Genomic DNA, 20,695 nt, shown 5'->3' on the forward strand with positions numbered 1-20,695 from the left:
CATAGCAAATTTTAGAAAAAACAAAAAAAAAAATCACCATATTGAAATACTTGAGGGTGTCAGATTTTTATACAGACTGTTCAACTTGATGTCCCAGTCGTGCTAGCCTAAAATCTGATAATTATTTAAGGGGAATTCTTAATCTGATGGCTAGAAAAATTATTATGTTATGAATGTTTTTCTTTTCAATAACCATGAAATGTGACAAATAAAAGCACGAAAAATTATGTAGGTATTTAGAAATATAATATATTCGGAAGAAAAAAAGGGTTAAAAAAATGTAACTGTTGAAAATAATTTTTTTTTCAATCTTCATCATTATCCGAGGAATTATCGTTGTACTGCAAATCTACGGATTTAATTGGATTGTCAATATTAATTGTGGTTTCCATTTCTGTAACAAGAAAATGTTATACCACTTAACAATATTTTATTTATTCCATGAAAAGCATTTTATTAAACTATTGAAAAGAAATATACCTAAATCAGAAGTATCTCCTAGAATAACTGGTGTTATGACAACATCTTCATACGCTTCTGGTAGTTGATTACCAACAAACCAGGTTCGAGAGAGTCAGAGATAAGGAAAAAGTGATAGGGAAAGAGAGGTGCAGAGTGTGGAGTACATGACTTGATGTAAGCTTTTGGACATACACCATTGCTTAGCACATGTATGTCTGCATAAGAAAACTACAAAAAAAACCAAATGACAAAAAACACAAATTAAGCAAAAATTGCTGTTGTCAGGATTTAACGCCACACAATATTCCACAACAGGAATATGGTCAACAAACAAAGAAAAAACAGAGAAAAATGGACTAACAGAACGTTAAAACCCCCACAAATGATGACAGCACAAAAATTCCGATCCCAAAATATTCAGCACAACAGTTGAAACGAGACAAAAACACAGCAAAACGAAAAGACGAAACAAACACAATAGTTTTCCAAAAACAAAAAGCAAAAGAGAAACGAAAAAAATGAAAAAACCCCCACAAATGATGACAGCACAAAAATATTGAACCCAAAAAAATTCAGCACAACAGTCAAAACGAGACAAAAACACGACTAAACGAAAAGACGAAACAAACAACAGTTTTCTAAAACAGAAAGGTATTGTAGGAATGCCGTCAAATCAGTATCATGATCCACTAGTTTATCTACAGCTGTAACAAAATAATGATTAAATGTTTCAGCAATTTTATCAGAGTCATTCAAAATAATATTATTCACATTAAGTGATATGTCTTTCTTGTCAGTTGATTTATTTAACTGGTTTTTAATTATGGTCCAACTGGTTTTGGCCTTATTTTTTGAGACTGTAAGTATATTATCAAAATATATCCGTTTGGCCTGGCATATGACTCTATGTAAGATTTTACAATAAACATTGTAATGCTTTTTTAAATTAGGATCATTACTTTTCCTACATTCCAAATAAAGTAGTTTTTTAGTTATACAAGAGTTTCTTATCCCTGTTGTAATCCATGCCTTGTTACCATTTGAAGTACTACAGATAGGAATATATTTAAAAGGAAAATGTTTTTCAAATAATTGAATAAAAATAGAATGGAATACATTAAATTTATCTATAGTATTACTACATTCATAAACTAACCTCCAATCTTGGTTGTAGATTTCCTTGATGAAAGACTCTAAATTTACTTTTTTATAAAGCCAAACCCTCTTTTTTAAGTATTTATTCTTCATAAATGTATGCCTAATTTGATTAGATAAAATTATTATTATTGGCCATCATGATCAGATAAGGCAACAAGTGGTAAAGTTACCTGTACTCTGTTTTAATTGATTATATGGCATAGTGAAGTCATTTTTTAATTCCTTTAATGTCTTTACATAAATAACTCATATTTACTATGTTGCACCTGGCTCAATATCACTGACTGCATTCAGAAAGCTTTATTTTTTTTTTTGCAATTTGTTTGCCATTATTTTCAAAATGAGTTTTTGTGAATTTTTTTACATCTTTAAATAGCAAAAAATCTGGATAAAAATTTAGAATATATAGCTTATAGTTTAATTGTTCTTAAGTAGATATCTTATTGTTATTGTTGGTACCTAAAAAGGCTAGTCAAAGGCAAGGAAAATTTTTTATTTAATGTATTATTTTCATTTAAGTTTAAATTTACTTGTATTAATTAAAAATGTATTCTGAATACTTTACACCATATTTTCATTACTTAGTATTGAACATTTTATAAAGTTTGGTTGTTCAAAAGTTACATAATTATTGTTCTCTTTAAGTGTTTATATTTTCTTAAGATTTCCATAGGAATGTGATAATGATTACAAAGCTTACATTATTATCTTTGAAAGATTTGTGCAATTGGGAGTGCATGACTTGATGTAAGCTTTTGGACATACGCCATTGCTAAGCACATGTATGTCTGTAGAAGAAAACTACAAAAAACACAAAACACAAAAACACAAATTAAGCAAAAAATTGCTGTTGTCAACACATAATATTCTATAACAGGAATATGGTCAACAAACAAAGAAAAAACAAAGAAACATGGACTAACAGAACGAAAATACCCCCACAAATGATGACAGCACAAAAATATTGAACCCAAAAAAATTCAGCACAACAGTTGAAACGAGACAAAAACACGACAAAACGAAAAGACGAAACAAACACAATAGTTTTCTAAAACAGAAACAAGCGACTTTTCGGGAACTGCTATCTGCTACCGTCTTCAGGCAAAGACGCACATGGTACGAAAACACAGGTGCGACTGAGTAGGGGCTGGCCGCCGTTTCCTCATATGCTCGGCCGGGAGCGTGTGACAGCGATACCGGGAACTATTACGTTCCCATAACTCGCTATGTGGTCGCCAATATAAATAGTGCAACCCCGTCACTTTGATCGAATCATTGGAAACGTCGGCGGGGCGCGATGTGTGCGATTTTAAGATTAAAGGTGGCTCACGGTCCAGAAGAAGTAAAATAGCTGTCGCATGTTGCTTGGCTCTATTTTTAATAGTGTAGGTGTCAGGCGGGGGGAGGTCACCCTTTCCCCTCAGTTAGTTGAGTAGGGGCTGGAAAAATGAGGGTATTTATCAGAGAATGGACTACATCTTGCTCAGCCAATGGCAGACAAGCTGACTCCCCATTGGCTCTGCACCATGGAGTTAAAGCGGATTGGTTATGGTAGGTTGAGTATTGGCTATTGTTTTGTGCTGCAGGGATGTTTCTCTCTTAATCAAAGGGATCCACATATTTTTTAATTCAATGCTCTGCTGGCTGAAAATATTTTTATTGCTATTAATGAAGGCTGATTCTTTGATTTTCCTTTTTATTTTATCGGGTTCCTGTATGAGTGGTGTGGAGTCTTCCCAGAGAATTTTGTGGAATATTTTCCCATGTATGTTCAGCAAGTCTGGATTTTAGGGTTTCACCCTTCTTGCAGTTGTTTTTGTGTTCTTTGATTCGGGTGGATAGAGCTCTGCCAGTTTCACCTACGTACACGTGGCCACATTAACAGGGGATCTGATACACACAGTTGTGAGTTTGTAATTTTTCTGTGGCTGGTTTCACCTTAGTAACAATACTTTTAATAGGAGATTTAGAACGGAATGCTGTTTTAAGTCCATATTTGTTTCCTAGGTGCCTTATTTTTTCTGAAAGCCCATGAACATACGGAATGACTAGGGTTCCTGCCGGTTTCTCGGTTTCTGTGGATTTGAGTGTTTTGTTGGATTTCATATGCTGTTTGATGGTGTTGACAGGGTAACCATTGGCTATGAGTTCCTTTTTTATATGATTGTGTTCAACCGCAATAGATTTCTCATCAGAACAAATAATCTCAGCTCGGTTGGTTAGTGTGTGAATTATGCCAGTTTTTGTTGTTTTGGGATGTGCTTAGCAATGGCGTATGTCCAAAAGCTTACATCAAGTCAAAGCTTACATTGATGTGTTACATAGCATAAATAATATCAAACAGCAAGTATTGGATACACTTTAATTGAAAGAATTAGTTGCATTTAGGTTGCTATAGCTAATGCTATGGTAAAATTAGCAAGAAGTGCATTTAGCCAGTTAATGCTAAAATAAAATATTACTAGCTATACAAATGTGATTAAAATTGATTAAAAGACAAAAACTAGAAGTGTTGAAAGATAAGTCAAACTGATAATAAAAGCAATTGGTTTGTGGTCTCAGTACCAGTACCTTAATGAAAAAATTGCAGGTATGTATAGTGTATGTAGGCAAATTTTGTGTGTATATTTATTATTATGCATGTGTTGTAAATTTATGTACGCCACATCCCAGACCAAAACAAATGGTACCTAGGCCATTTATGACGGTTCTGATAAGAAAATTTGTCGTAGTTTTCGAGTTATATGCAATTTTTCAAAAAAAAAAAATTTTTAGAATCCTCACCTTGCATTTAGTGATTAGTTACTGTGACCACAAGTTTACATATAATAGTATTAAAACATGAGTTATGCAATCCTATACAACACTTCTACTGATCACAATTAAAAATAAATCAAACATGTTATAGGAGAGAGGGGGGCACATTTCAACATGGGGCACCTTTCAACAGCTTGAATTTTATACCAATGGAGCCTTATTTTGATTGGTTAATGGGAAACTAATCAAGTTCCACAACAGAACAACAGCTAGCAATGGATTTCCCTCCATTTCTTTTCATAAGTGCTTTGTGATTCAGTAAACACTGTTTTATGTGTTGCAAAGTAAAAAGTGATTATTGTTTTCAGCACTGCATTTTACAGTCTCTACGTTGATGGATGTAAGTAGGATCTATTTACCCAATTAAATAAGAAATACTGCTTCAAAAAATAATATGAACATGTTTAAAAACAGTTTCTAAAAGTAGTAACATTACAATAACTTCAATGATTGCTAATGGGGCAGATATCAACAAACTGCTGGGGGTAGATTTCAACATTGTTGAAATGTACCCCTTTACATGTATATGGTTCGTTTAAGCAATAACATAGGACTATTACAGCCGTTTGTAGAGTTCAATATGCCTAGGCCCAAAATAAAATGGCTAAGTCAAATGCTATGCCTAAAATAAGTTAACTATCATTAAAATATTAGGCATGTGTATGTAATGTTAATACTTATACCTTTTGTTTTCTCAGTATTCCAACTCAAAATTATAATAAAATATCAAAATTAGGGTAAACAATAATGGATTAACTGTGTATTTACATTATAACTGAATTGACCATTTAAATTTGAACTGAAAATTGCTGAAAATGATTGACGGTTATCATATCCTGGCAAAACGGTAACCATTCATAACCTAGCTGCTTTGACGAAAACAGCATATATTGCTTCATTTATTCCTAAAACATCACAGCAGCTTTTAAAGCAACATGTACTTGGCAAGTGTCTCGTCTTAAGACGATTCTGCTGTTTCAAACTTCACACCAGAAAAATCAAAACACTGTGAAAGAAACACAAGTAGACCTGATGGAATTCTGACACCTGAAGATGTTTGGTCTTTTCCAATAGCAGAACCAAGAAGAAAAATTGGAGGAAAAAAGAAAAAGAAGTAATCAATACTTACTGGGAAAAAACACAGAGTTGAAGAGGAAACGGAAAGGAAAGGTTAGAAAAGTCAAAACTAGGCACGAAGAAAATGTAATTAGAGAAAATAATCAAAACTGGAAAACATAAGGCTGCAAGAAAATGTTTCAATGATGAATCTTGTGATAGTGAAGGTAGTGAAATTCTTTTGCAAGACGAGTCTGATTGTAAAGATATATAGATCAACTTTTGATTTCCACATCAGAGTTTGAAGAAAATGTATATTTGGAAAATAATGATACAGTAATTCAAATATGTAAATGATTTTGTGCTAGTTTCTTTTGCAGGAAAGAAGTACAAAGTCCTATTTGTAGGGAAAGTAGAAGACCAAGAAGAAAACAATTACAAAGTTACACTCATGCAAAGGAATGAAGACTAGTAGACATTTTATTTCCCTGAAAAAGACGATATTACATTGTTGACAGAAGTGACATTATGATGAAACTCCCGCAGCCAACCATGAGTGGAGGAACATCTCGAGCCATTTCTTCTATGGCATTTTCTGTAAACTTACCTTCAGTTAACAAGAAAATAATGTAAAACATAAATGTTATGCTTTAAGTGAATAAGATGATTTAACCATAACTATTAATTTTATTTATAATTTTATTTTGTTGCATTTGTATATTGTTATACATATAGTAGCTTATTTGACTTATTCCAATAAATGTTTTATTGATTTGAAAGTAAAAACAAATATTATTTATTTGTTGAAAGGTACCCCACCACCTGTTGGAATGTGCCCCATGGTAGGGGTACAATTCAACAAATGTAAGCAGTTCATAAAATATAAAATATAACCTCATAGTTGAGATTAGAGACCGCAGTAAAAATTAACAAGCTGCTCAACATACTATTAAAACTAATGATGCTAATAACCAAGATAAAAAATTAAATGTTTGATTTAAAAAAATTATACAATAAAATTTTTTGAAATGTGCCCCCTTCTCCTGTACTTTTGAAGAAAAAATTTATTTTCATGACATGCGGAAAAGATTTTTGATTGGGTGATTTTGACTGATCATATAGTAAAAATTATTTACTTTTTGCTTTGCAAGTTATTCAAAATTGTGGCTAATTTAAGCAAGATTTCTAAATGGTACTACATTGACTTCTTTTAAAAAATTATAATAGTTGGTAATTTTTTGCATCAAAGTATGGCTGAAGCAGTCAAAGAGATTAATTCTCATATGTGAACAAGTTTTAGAATGAAGTCCCAAAGAGATGCCGAATTCAGCCTAAAATATTTGGTCACTTAGGTTAAGTTCTGTGGATAAAATTGATATTACAAGAGCATGCATGTACAGGATAAAACAAATTTCTAACAGGCCAGTTTGTGTGTACCTACAGCTTATTTTCAAAAAAATTAAAATTCCATTCAAAATAAAACACGACTTGCTTACCAGCATTTATCACAGAAAGAGAAAATGGAAGTCATGTACATATATGGTTTGTAACGTGGCGTGGAACATCTATGAGCTACCTATTATTTTTACTTCTGGAACGTTTGACTCTCGTCACTGTAATTTACTCATGTGTGAAATGAGAATGTATTTCATTTAATTATGGTATTTTTTTGCTTATTATTTTATTTCCAAGAGAATGAAGGGAAATGTTTACTGATATTTTTTTTGCATCTTTTAACATTTTATGTTATTACTTTGAGGCTGATTTCATGAATATTTTTATTATTTAATGATGGTTTGATTGGTAATTATTTTATTATAACTTCACACACACTTGATATTTGTATGTTGTGCCACAAATTTTATTGGTTTATATGGGGTTGAATGCATTTAAGCAGTTTATCACTAGATTAAATGCATTTTAACTAAGGGTATAACTCCACCATTTTGAAACTACCAGAATGCTTAAAAACCTTAGAGAGGTAACCATTCATAATTGTTGTATGTACATGCAAGAAATAAGGCCAATTGAAGAATAGATGTCTAGCATTTTTATACACAACATTATTTCATTTTGAAGAAACTTAAATTTTATGTTACTTTAGAGAGACGGTTCTAATTTTTCCAAACTCAACATTCAATACTTACACTAACTTAATACCTACTCAATTAATAAAAAAAACATTACCACTAATGTCAATTTCTTTAATAGTGATGTAAACCTTTACTTTGAAATTCTGCCTAACATTTAGTTACAAGAGCCAAAACTAAATTTTACTTTGATACATTAAAATAGTTTGTCACTGAAAGTTCATGATTACTATAAATTATTTTATCTTTGCTGAATTTTGACTTTCAAAAAAAAAATTGTTGGTTTTTCCTGAAGCTACAAAAAATATTTACTCAATCTATTACAATGACTCTATGAATCTGTGTGTTTTATTGGTCTTAAAATTATTGTTAGTGCAACATTATTTTAGCTGTGGAGTGTAGGTACTGTTAAAATCATTTTGAGGCATAATATATTTCTGTGGCCTTTGTGAACGTCTTTAGGTTGCCGAATGCTGTCGAACTGTATTATTTTACGAACTTTGAATGAGTTGCAATGGGGAATATTGATTTAAAACTTTATTTGGTTTTCACTGCATTTCATAGAGAAACTACAAGAATGGACAGAAAAAGTTGAATACACAATCACACAGAAAATGAAACTAGACAGGTATTCTGGACGACGTCTGTGCCGTCGTCATTCTTTAGTCCAGAATGTGTTTAGTTTAATTGCTGGATTCACTAGTGCGTCACTGTGTTGTTGGGTTGTCAGATGATCTGTTTTTGTACCATTGTTGCATCCATATGTTTTGTCGCTGTGTTGTCCAAGGGTGTTATCCATCTGCATTTATTATTCTTGTTACAACTGTCTCATCATTGTCAGTTCACTGTGTTCGTATGTGGTGTGATATTTTTTGTGACTAATTCCTTCCACGGAATTCCCTGTGCTGTTTATGACCTTGTACATTTGATATCAGCTGATTTTGGCTTGATTTAGGTAGATTTTGAAGAAATACTATGTATTGCAGCCTTTACCATAGTGCAATTTCAGGAAAATTTTAATTTTTTTTTGTTTAAATGGTCCGTAAACCCTAAAATCATCAACTCAAAACTTTGTGTGTGTGTGTATGTGTGTGTGTATGTATGTGTGTGTGTATGTATATATATGTGTGTGTGTATATATATGTATATATATATATATATAATCACATTTTTATGGACACAATAACTGCAGTTATTTTTTTCACACGTCACTCCAAAACTGATTCATAAAATGTAGAAATAGAAAATCTCAATCAAGTTCGTTAATGGGCAAAATCCAACCAATGGGTAGAAATAGGGAAGGTTTTTTTTTTAAAAACAGAAAAATTATTACAGCTCCCATTATATGATGGATGTCACATCCGTTTGAACGTATTCTAATTTTGAGTAGTACCAAAAACTTTTGTCCAAACAAATTTGTGAAATGAACAACCATAACTGCAATGGATGGAAAAAACAAGATTTGGAGGACAAAAAAATGCATAACTCCCTTAGTAGGGACAACATTGAAATTGTTCAAATTGTTCGTAAATCTTATAATTTTTATCTAAAACTTTGTCAGAAAAAATCTTTGATAAGATGAACTATTGCGGCAAGGGGTTAAAAAATAGGTGTGGAATTTAAAAAAAACCTTATTCCCATACCATGTACACTATTAAATCTGTTCTTATTTATTGTAAAACCTTAAAATATTATCTAAAACTTTCGTGTATAATAATTTTTTAAATGACCAACCATTACTTCAAGGGTTGGAAAAAACAAGGGTTGAAGGCCAAAAAAATTCGTAACTCCTGTAGTATGCACACTTAAATCCGTTCACATTTTTTGTAAATCTTACAAATATTATGTACCACTTTGATATTAAACAATTATTAACAAGACAAACAATAACTGCAAGTTGTTGTTATTTTAACATATGCAATAACCTATTTTAAAAAAAATACTGGTACAAAATAACCACTTTATTGTCATAACCAAGAATATCTTACCATTGTTTGTGATAATTTATAATGAGTTTTAAGGTTGATTTCACTGTCAGAGTGATATGTTTCCAAATGTTAATTTGTCGTACTGATAGTTTTAATAACGTCTTTAACATTTGTGTACGAGACTCCTAATGCATTTCAAATTCTGGTTTACAAATTTCACATAAAAGTTATATTGCATTGGTGTGGAGTGATGAGAAATTAATTTTGATGGCCAGCAAGATACACATATATTTCAATACCTGTAGGCCTAGTTGTAATTTTGGTGATATATTGTTTAAGAAAATCATATGTGTGCAGTGTTTATTAGATAAAGAGGAAACTTTGTCAAAGATTGTTATTACAAACCTTATTTCTCGAAACGTAAAAAAACTTTGCATAAGAAAAAAATTCAATATTTTTTCATGCAGTGTTTTATCTACGTTTCAGTGACTAAATCCTATACATTTTTCATTTCTGTTTGTTTATTCTTTACAAATTATTCTTTATGATTCTTTACATTGTAACAAAATCATTCATAGTACTAAACAATTTTAGGTGAGGAGAAGGAGGGGGAAAGGCCTTTATTTGCTTACAGCATCTTTCCATTTCCTTTGTAGATGCCTGATGATGCATTCAACACACTGTTAACTGACTGTTAGGTATTAGTACTTCTTTAAACAAAGTGCATTGTATCACCATGGTTGTTGATAAATTTACAAGGTATTTAAATATGTCTGCAAAGCTCTTCCTGGCCTCTGTAGTTTATTGAATAATTTTATTTTAATTATAAAATAAGAATAACGGTTTGCATACAAATTAAAGACACTTGTTTTTAAAGTTTTCGCTTGAAGTTACTCATGCACTGTCAAAACCTACATTTTCATCACCAAATTATATTATTAAGGTTAATTTTATCTCTGGTAATTTTAAGTATCTCCAGTACAAAAGTAATTCAGTGAGACAAATCTGGGATAAATGTACTTTTTTTGAGTTCACTCGAAGATAAGTATAGCTGATTCGTGCAGCAATTTTGCATAACAAACTATGAATGTAGTTGGGCATCATAATTTTATAGTTTTGCTATTTATTTAAGCTGGGCATACAACCATCAGTATCAATTCTTAAATTATGTGAACTCAAAAAGACATAAACAACTGTAACATTCATAAAAACTATGTATTCTTCTACATTGTAAATACAAACGTATAATATCCACATTTTGGATAGAGTGAAGTCCCGCAATGTAAATTTAGTTATTTTGTGATCACAGAATATTTTTAGTCTGTATTTTGTGGTGGTGATTTAAAAATAAATTTTTTATATCTACACAGTCTAGTCAGGCTTGTCTGAAAACTTTTGAAAGCCCTGCTTACTATCTTCTGTATCTTGTTTTGTATTTTTATTCTGCCCGTGTGTCAAATTAACATTGTCAAGGGTGTAAAGCTCATGCCTATATGCCTATCATAGGAAATGTAAAAATATTACAAACTTTCAAAAGTTGATGAGACACCAATTCTTACTCTAGTTTACATATAGCAGTCATAAACCGATTCCGGGGGTCACTAATATAATAATATTCTTTAAGACATTTATTACACAGAACTACTTTTGTGCATTCGTTGCCAATTTGGCGGTGTGTTTACAAAGCAATGTTAAAGTTTAATTGTATGTAGTTACGGGCAGAGATTTTTTTACGTGTTCAATTAAAAAGTGTTCTTATAAAGTGTGAAATCACTGTACACAGTCACATACGCCTTTAACCTTAATTATTATTTTATTGAGTTTAAACAGAATATAATAACATATGTGGGTATGATTTATGTGTTATTTATAGCAAAAAAAATTTAGCATTTCAGCTGTATATTTATGTTCAAAATCACATTAATTAAAATTATAATGTTATTGAAAACTCCTGTGGTGTGTGTATATGCATACCCAAATCAGCTCCAAGGATCATGTTAGCTCAATACTGTATATTATAATTTTTTAAATCAAAAGAACTTAATAATTATGTGGCTAAAGACCTAAAATTATTAAACAGCATCCAATTGTTCTGCTTAAAAGTTCTTTTTAAAATTTAGGGCAAAAAAGGGTTGCTGAAAACCCATTTATTAAATGAACGAATCAATGCCTTCATATTTTATTTCTGAGACATTTGCTCCATAATTTATGCTCGTTTGAATGTTGCACCATTCAATAATATCTATAATTTTATTAGATGCTACAACCATTTTCTTATTGTTTACATGTTAACAACTATGTCATGGGATGTTGCACTTCACCCTAAAACCCACAGCCTGGCTTGTCTAGCAGCAAAGAGGAAACACAGACAGCTGTGATGTCTTGGAACAATAGAAAGGCTAGGGTAAATGACCTTTTTTCCTAGAATGTCTTTACCTGCTAGCATTTACGTTTGGCAACATGGCAATCTGCCCCTCTCCCTGTCATGGGACTTCGGAGATTATCTCACCCGGGAAAGCCCAAGCCTGATAGAAGAGAGGTCCCACGCGGGATAGAGACAGAGACACGAGCGATACCTGCTACCTGAACAGTACCACTAGCGCAGATACGCGGAATTCTCCAACAGTGGAGCGAACCACGCACCGTTAACATGTATGCACAAGACACTGTGCTTACACCATTAGACCAATTATGGCACATGCCTTCTGATCCTTCTTCTTATCAGTAGGTGCTTCAAGTTAAGTCGGTTCTATACATTTCCCACAAATCCTCATGAATAAATAAAGTACCATTTGAAACTTTTAGTTATAGTAATGGTTTGAACCTTCCAGTTTTTCAAAAACAGTCAGAGATCTACTGCCAGCCATTGTGTTTGTAGTGATATTAGTTGTATCAGTATCACTGTTTGATTTCATAACAACATACCTGCACTTTCACACAATTAATTGTAAACAAACAAAAAAAAATTATATGAAAAACACAGCAAGCATAATTCTTTTGAAATAACACATTCACTGACTTGCAGCAAGATTATGGAAAATCATGCTGCTGCATAACCTTAACTTCCACCGTCATCATAAATACAACTTTTTAATGAGACGTGCACAAGTAGAACACTATTTTCGTGTTCTGGGTTCAGTAACCTGTTAAATCTGTCATTGAACTTTGCTTTATAGCAGATATATTTGTACTTAAATACATCTTAGAGTTGCACCAGCATGTACAGAAAAATGTGGGAATATATCATTAAAAAAATATAACACACAAAGACTTACATAATGAGAGCTGTCACTGTATTTCAACAGTAAAAAATGTAATGATATCCGTTGGATTAGTTTCAAACTTTATAATTATTGGAGTTTACTATAAATTTGGAGACTAGCGGTTTTTAGCCTTTATATTCTGTAGGCGATTTAACACCTTAACTAATCCTAATCGTTTTAACTTTATGTATGCAGCCCTACAAATTATAATTAATTTTTGCTATTTTTCAGAATTCCAGCCACTTGTCATTGATAGTGGCTGCAACAGTTCTTCTCAATATCCCTCTGGTCTTGATCAGTCTGAAGAAAGAATGAGAAGAAAGCTGCGTTTCTTTTTCATGAATCCTATAGAAAAATGGCAGACAAAACGTCGTTTTCCATACAAATTTGTGGTTCAAGTCATCAAGATCCTTTTGGTTACTGTTCAGGTGAGAATATATTTTCTTGATACATACTATAAATTTATTGCCATGCAGTACTCGTCTAAACTAAGCATTGAAACTGCCAGCTTATAGCATGCAATAAGATCATGTTTTGTTAATTTTATGGCTTAAAACTTTTAAAATATAACAGTGCATCAAAAATACAAAATAAAACTTTAAACCTTTAAATTTGTTACTGATAGAATGTTTTTTTTTGTTTTATTGACAGTGAACTAAAAATAAACTGATGAAGTAACATATACATATTAATTTAAGAAAAATGAACAATATTGATTAATTGATGCATCTATGCATGCCCCCTATTTTATTGTTAAAGATTTTTAATGTTCCCCTGGGAAAAAATAATTTGTTAATCTACAAATGAAGAAACCATAGTAAACTATGTAAAAACATTTTTTTGGCATATTTAATTCTATTGCTTTTTTACATGCTTTATATTAGCTTCACCTGTATGTTTGTCTGTCCGTCTGTAACTCTGTCTGTCCGTCTGTAACTCTTTCGACTAAGAGTGAGTGTCTCATCACTGTAAAATGTCCCACCCATTTCATTACGTTCGTTAGCCGAGCGGTCTAAGGCGTGCGACTTCTGTGACGTCAGCTTTCGGATTCAGCGATCGTGGGTTCTACTCCCGGCCACGCCGAAAAAAAAAATGTTTTTTTTTTCCCCGGTAAATTCTAATATTATATCCATACATCTAACTGCAAATGATTCGTAGAGACTTTACCATTTCTTTGTGACGTTGCAACTCCAAATAGTTATCTCAGATGGTAATAGGTAGTGTCGGTAACTCATTTCCCTATGATAATTATACATAAATATAGTTTAAAAAACTAAAAAAACATGCTTTTAAAGAATATCAAACTAAAAAGTTAAAAATAAATATAGTTTAAAAAACTAAAAAACATGCTTTTAAAGAATATCAAACTAAAAAGTTAAAAATAAATATAGTTTAAAAAACTAAAGAAACATGCTTTTAAAGATTATCAAACTAAAAAGTAAAAAATAATTTTAAAATTTAATTTATGACAATAGTATATAAGCAATACTAGTATAAATGAGAAAAAAGCATAGGGCGCTTAATATACAAAAAATATGGCACAAAGCGCCTCAAGATTTTTTCTTATTTATACTAGTATTGCTTATATACTATTGTCATAAATTTAATTTTAAAATTATTTTTTACGTTTTAGTTTGATAATCTTTAAAAGCATGTTTCTTTAGTTTTTTAAACTATATTTATTAGATAATTAATTTTGTTAATACAGTAGACTTCCTGTAAGAAGGACATATACACACTACATTTTTGTAACTTCACTGTAAGCTGCTAATGAATAGATACGATCTGTACTATGTGACATATGAAAAAAAAAATTAGTAAGGGTTACAATCTGTTTCTATTTTATTGTTCTCAGACAGTGATATATTATTCCAAACAATTGAGCAGTGTTCTAATTTAGATCTTATCAGTACAAAGTAGAGTGAAAGAATTGTCAGAAATGGTAGCATAGAAAGTAATATATTTAATTAAAGCAATGGTTCTATGAGTGCTTGTGGAAAAATTATTTCTAATCTAAAATGATACCAAATTCATTTGTAAAGGAGGGTTTAGAGATTAAAGTATTTTCTAGCTTGTAGTCAAATTTAACAGGGTGATATTTCTTGGAAAAGGTTATCATCTTGGTTTATAGTGTTAAGTTTAACCAGATTACTATGCACCATTGGTTGACCACATTAATATCAGTTTGAATTAACACTTTGGCAATACCATTTAAGATCTAGCTTGCTGTCTTTTTTATGTTTTTTTATCATTTTAGCAGTTTTCCATTGAAGGGGATAAACACTATTTTGTACACTGTGCCGCAGATCGGTGACTTCTCGGCACAGTTTGACTCTTTTCATTTATTCAAAAGTTCGACGAGCATTAAGTGGCTCAGATTTACCACTGTCCAATGCTGGGTTAGCAGCAGGTAATGTTTCCCCCGCATGTATTCACGTATAGACGTGGTAGCAAGTATACAGCGTCTCCGGTCCAGTCACAACCGTGGCCACTTAACTTGATGGTGCGTTGCACTTCTCGTCACACCTTCGCCTGCTCAAGCTCGACTGGAGTAGCATTTTGATGTGCCTGCTGTGCCTGAACGCAGCTGGCGTAGCGCAGTGCCAACTCTCCCGCTCCTTCCCATCTGGTGGTTCTAAGAACCCAGTACTGTGCTGAGTGCTTTCCTTTTCTTCTCCCCCCTCTTTAGTTTTTTTTTCTTGGATTGCCACCTTTAATTAGGTGGGGCAATCCTCCCTCCGGGGCAGTCTTCTCCCATGCGTGCACACTGTCAGTGTTTGGAGTTTCACTTCGTGACTAGTTCGGGAGAAAAACTTGGCTAGGCATGTAGTCATGTAAAAGGGGAGTGCTTTTCCCCCTGATTTTTCCTTCATATGTAGTGAGTTAGTTTTTTTTTAACGTCAAGGTTCATCTTTTGCATTTGTGGGTGTTTCCTGTCACATAAATGTGCTGTAAATTCAGTGATACCCACCACAAATGGTGAGATTTCCTTTTACTTTCAGCTTTTATTTTTGGTTCTAATTTTGCCCTTTTTGAGACTTATTTACTTTTTGCTCATTATGCATAATCATTTTATCTGCGTAGTGTGGGTCCAACTCCATCCCTCGATTGCGGTTCATCATCTCTTCTGGCTCAATTCATGTGATCGGTCAGCTAACAAATTCTTTGTGCAAACTCGGACCCCTGTAGCCCTTGTTTTGCCGGTCCCCTTTCTCTTGGGCTGGCCTCATATCTTTTCGATTATGTATCACAATCTTCACCATGTAACTGGCAAGAAGATAAGTTTGCTTCAAGCCTGTTACTTAAAGATATAAATTTATATTGCTTGCTCCAGTGTGAATGGACATAATGTTCCAAATGCCTAAATTATTACTAAGTACATTTTATAATTAAGTTCAATTTTAACAGCTCCATTTGTTTATTTTTTTCTGCAATCTATTAATCTGAACATTTTTTATTTAATAATTGTACCATGCCAACAAACAGCAAATGATTGGTCTTAATTGTTAAGCTCAACATTGATACAATAAATAACACACAAAGACAAAACAAAACCACACAAACAAGTTTATACATAACAAAAACGGACAGATACACAAACACCAAAGAACAGTACACAAAGGAACCAAAATTAAAATTATACAAACAAAATAAGGCAAAGCAGACTAAATAAAAATAAGCTAGAATATTGAATTAATGTGATCTATTATTTTCTTAGTAGTGTCACTGTCCCCTGATGGGACAACAGACAGTGACAGTCCCCACGTCTTACCAGGAACAGTCTTATTTATCCGCAGAGGCTCAAACATCGTAAAAGAAATTCATTAAAATAATTTTCAACTTAACTCCGCAAATACCTTGACCGTTACCCATATTTTAAGATCTTAGGCCTTAAGCAACAGCAGCAGTAAATTTAAGAAGCACCTAGCAATAGTAATAGCTGAAATAACAAAAATAAAAAGGTTAAAGTATAATTTATTGGTGCTTTTACTTTTTGTTAGCTTCTGCATACAAAAGAGAATACCGCCGACCATGAGTATTAAAGTTCTCAACTTGCATACATTAATATTTACATCATTTGAAATCACTAAAAATTATAAGAAATTAAAAACCTTTTTTACATTTACAAAAAATTATCTGGCCAAATTTTTTAAATTATTTAAATTACTGATACGACAACGAGGTAAAATATGTATGTATAAATTCAAATACATGTGTAGATTTTATATTTAAAAAAAATATATGTATATTTACAATAGTTATATACGACTTTTTCCTACTATTCCTTTAAAACGTTCCAACTTAAATTCAGCCTCGTTGGGGCAGCCCACACACAAAAAATTTTTAGACACAACTTTAAAAAATGGTAACTTGCAAAAAAAAAATCCAAAGTTTGTTCCACGAAAGTTTGTGGCGTGGACTTAACGTTTCTTGAAGTACTGATGGACAGGTCATTGTTAAATCATGTGCACCATGCAATATTATTTCTTTAAATCACCGTCACTAAAGTTCTACCAGCTGGTAACTTACATGACAAATCACTGGCCAGCGCGCCGGTGATGCGTGAGGGCGTAAAATTGTAACACACACTTTTATTACTGCAGGTTCCAAGCACCCAGTTGCTTGGCTGCTACACAGACTTTCCTCGTAGCGGTGTATCGAAACTTGGTGCTACAGTTTACGAATTGCCGCCCGCTGACAAATTCATTGAAAATTGCACACCAACTTGCAATTACCACGGGGTGTATTTTGCAGAAATATCAATTACGTCTTTAATGATTTCACAGCGACAGTTTTCAATAAGCTCCGTCCTTACGTTAAACACCCTGTTAAACGTACAGTACACCCGGACTTATAAATGTCATGTCGTTAATATTTTACATGACTTTTCTGCGCTAGTTCTGGCTTCATGACCGCCCGAGCCAAGAGTGACTTCTTTCCACCTGTCCGCGACTTGGCCGCAGTCGTGCGCCAAAGAAAATAGTTCCAGTCTTTCACTTTCTCACTCTTCTTTAGGCATGCCCAAGTATGTATATATATGCTGTCCATGGAAAATTAAATATAAAATAATACTTAGAACTAGTACAATTAAAAAATAACTTAAACTTAACAAAAAAATATACATTAAAATCTCTGAGTCTATAGAAGGTTCTCGTTAGTATGGCGATCATGTTGCCAACCTGATAGGCACAAAGAACCATAATACCATTAAATTAATTCGTGGCAGATACATAAAATAAGTTATTATTAATCTTAATTTAAAAATTAATCTGAACAGTTGTTTGATTTGCGAGATCAGTTGCACTGGCCACAAATCCCCTCTTTAAAAAAAAAAATTGCTTCCAGAGTCTTAGCTATTTACCTCAAACAACAAGATAAACATTTAAAAGAAACAATTAATAGATTAAGTATGAAATATTGTAAAAGATTAAAGCATGTAGAAAAATGTAAAAACACCAAAATCGAAGACACACAGTACCATTTTCACAAGACAGCACCTAACATCTTACAAACAAATAGGAATCCTAAATAGTTAAATACCTGAAGCATTCATTATTAAAAAAATTAATTAACTTAAAGGCAAAACAACTGCAACCAAAAAATTAAAAATTACCTAGGACAGGCCATAATCAGGGACTAACACCAAACTTAAGGCAACAGCTTACAAAAAGGTTTGACTTGGCTCAAATGAGCCTTTTTAACTTTAAATTTATCGTAACATCTTCTGGTAAAACTGTTACTGGTCCTAAAAATTTATTAATCCTAAAAGGACCTGAAAAGGCATGTTGCAGCTTACTGGATACAAACTTTGCTTTGTCACTTAACACATATTGTCAGCACAAAACCTCCTGCCCAATGGAAAAAGGATTTGGCAGCCGATCCTTATCATACCGCGCCATAATTTTACTACGCGCCTTATCCAGATTTTGAACCACGTTCAACCACAGCTTTTCAAGCGTTCTAGAACTATTCACTGAAAGATTACTCAACTCTATTCCCCAGCTTTTTAATGAGGGGTGACTCAAATCCCGACCCAAAAAGGTTTGAGCAGGGGTAAACTCAGTGGAACTATGCTTCATGATTTTAAATCCCAGATTTAAGAAATGAATAGATTTGTTCCACTTCCTAGGCTCTCTATGGTGGAAAATACTCAAAGCAATTTTTGTATTCTTGTTCTTGCGTTTAACCAGATTTGGTTGGGGGTAATGAAGTTAAGTAATGAGGTGTTGAATCCCCCATTCGAAACCAACATTATTGAAAATTTTACTAGTGAAATAACTCGTGTTATCCAAAACAATTTCCTATGCCCCCTCAAACAGTACCCATACTTTCTCAGTTAAAACCTTAATGCAGGGTGTCTACCGACCCTGGAAAACCTGGAAAACCTGGAAAAAGCAGGGAATATTGTGATCAGGGAATAATCAGGGAAAAATCAGGGATATTTTTAAATATCAGGGATATTTTTAAAAATCAGGGAATTTTTGTTTGGTAGGCTGTAGTTGGCAATATGTTTTTTGTTTATTGATCAGCTCGCATTGACGTAGCATCAAGTGTATCCCCTCACGTTTTTAATTTTTAATGACAAATAACGAACAGTTCCCACGTCCATTTTCTTTTGTTCGCTATCGGATTCGGAAGAGACGTCAAATCACTTGATACAAACTGGTTCAAGCTGGTCTGTTATACTGCTGACATGACTTGCTACGGCTTGTGCTTCCCGCGCTCGGATTATACCGACAGGTGAATTTAATTTTAAGCATTGGCATTGTAAAAGTCAATGAAAACTCATATTTAAGTTTTTCAAATAGATGCAGATACATGAAGTAAACAAAGCGGAAATTTCTGTATGATTTAAATGATTGAAAAGAGTTCAAAAGCCATTTTTTTCATTACGTTGGCTATTGTTTCCACCCGCATTTAGTAACGGAAAACCTCACGAATTAATATTATGCTACATCCTACATCACAGGTCAAAAAATTGTCTCCAAATAAACCGACATCCAGTTTAGTAAAATTTCAAATTTCTTGGCTAGACTATAATTTAAATCCACGTTTTCGCCCAATGGGTAGCACGAGACAAAGATGAAAATCATGTGTTGTGCAAGGTGTGTAATTCAACATTTTCATTGAGCAAAATGTGAGTAACTGCTCTTGTAAGCCACGTGAGTGGCAAAAAACACCAGCAATATTTCAAGAACAAGCTGTGTACGCCGAATATATCTTCATTTTTAAGCAGAAACAAAGGAAATTCAAATGTCATATTTGTTTTATTAACTGGAATGGTAAAATGAAATGTGCGCATGTGTATAATTTGAAGGTTAATGGAAAAGAGCGATTATTTAATAATAAATAGTTTAATTGGTTAGGCCTAACAATGTGCATATTTCAAGTAGGCCTAAAATCAGTGCAGATATTGTGATGAATTTAATTTTGTTCCACTTGAAGTTTTTAAAGGGTGGGCAAAGCATTCAAGAATATTTAAGTTAGATTAGGTTTGTTTAAGTTAGATTATGTGAAGTTAAATGAGGTTAGGTTAGTATGCATAATGTAAGTTTTGAACCCCAAATAAAAAAAAAACCTAAATTTTCTAACTTTTTCCAGTTTTTTTTGCATGCCCCACCTCAGAGCATCAAGAAGAATTTTTATTCAAACTATGCTTCTAGATTGAACATTTTAGGCTGCACATAAAATAAGCTATACAGGATATTAACCATTTTACTATTTCGATCAAGCATTTTAAGTTATAATTGATATGGACGCCACTCCTCTATTTCTAATTTATTATTATTATTATTTTCCTTTTCTTTAGTTTTACTTGAGGAGGCAAAAAACCCTGATACTAACAGTGACCAGCCAAAAGTCCAGCCAGGTCCATCTAAGATAAGTTTTATCAGTCAACCAAATGAGCTTCATACATCTG

At 32.6% G+C, this 20,695-nt stretch overlaps 1 protein-coding gene across 4 annotated transcripts in view; it reads left to right on the plus strand.

Annotated features, from left to right (window-relative positions):
- Positions 1-20,695, plus strand: part of LOC134529395 (mucolipin-3-like) — a 167,406-nt gene that overhangs the window by 3,588 nt on the left and 143,123 nt on the right. For all 4 annotated transcript variants that reach the window (XM_063363416.1, XM_063363418.1, XM_063363417.1 and 1 more), the window contains exon 2: positions 13,006-13,202. In XM_063363416.1, the coding sequence (XP_063219486.1) occupies positions 13,006-13,202 (197 nt within the window). The remainder of the gene's footprint in view (positions 1-13,005; positions 13,203-20,695) is intronic.

The sequence above is a fragment of the Bacillus rossius genome, chromosome 2, assembly GCF_032445375.1.
Source record: "Bacillus rossius redtenbacheri isolate Brsri chromosome 2, Brsri_v3, whole genome shotgun sequence".
Classification (NCBI taxonomy): domain Eukaryota; kingdom Metazoa; phylum Arthropoda; class Insecta; order Phasmatodea; family Bacillidae; genus Bacillus; species Bacillus rossius.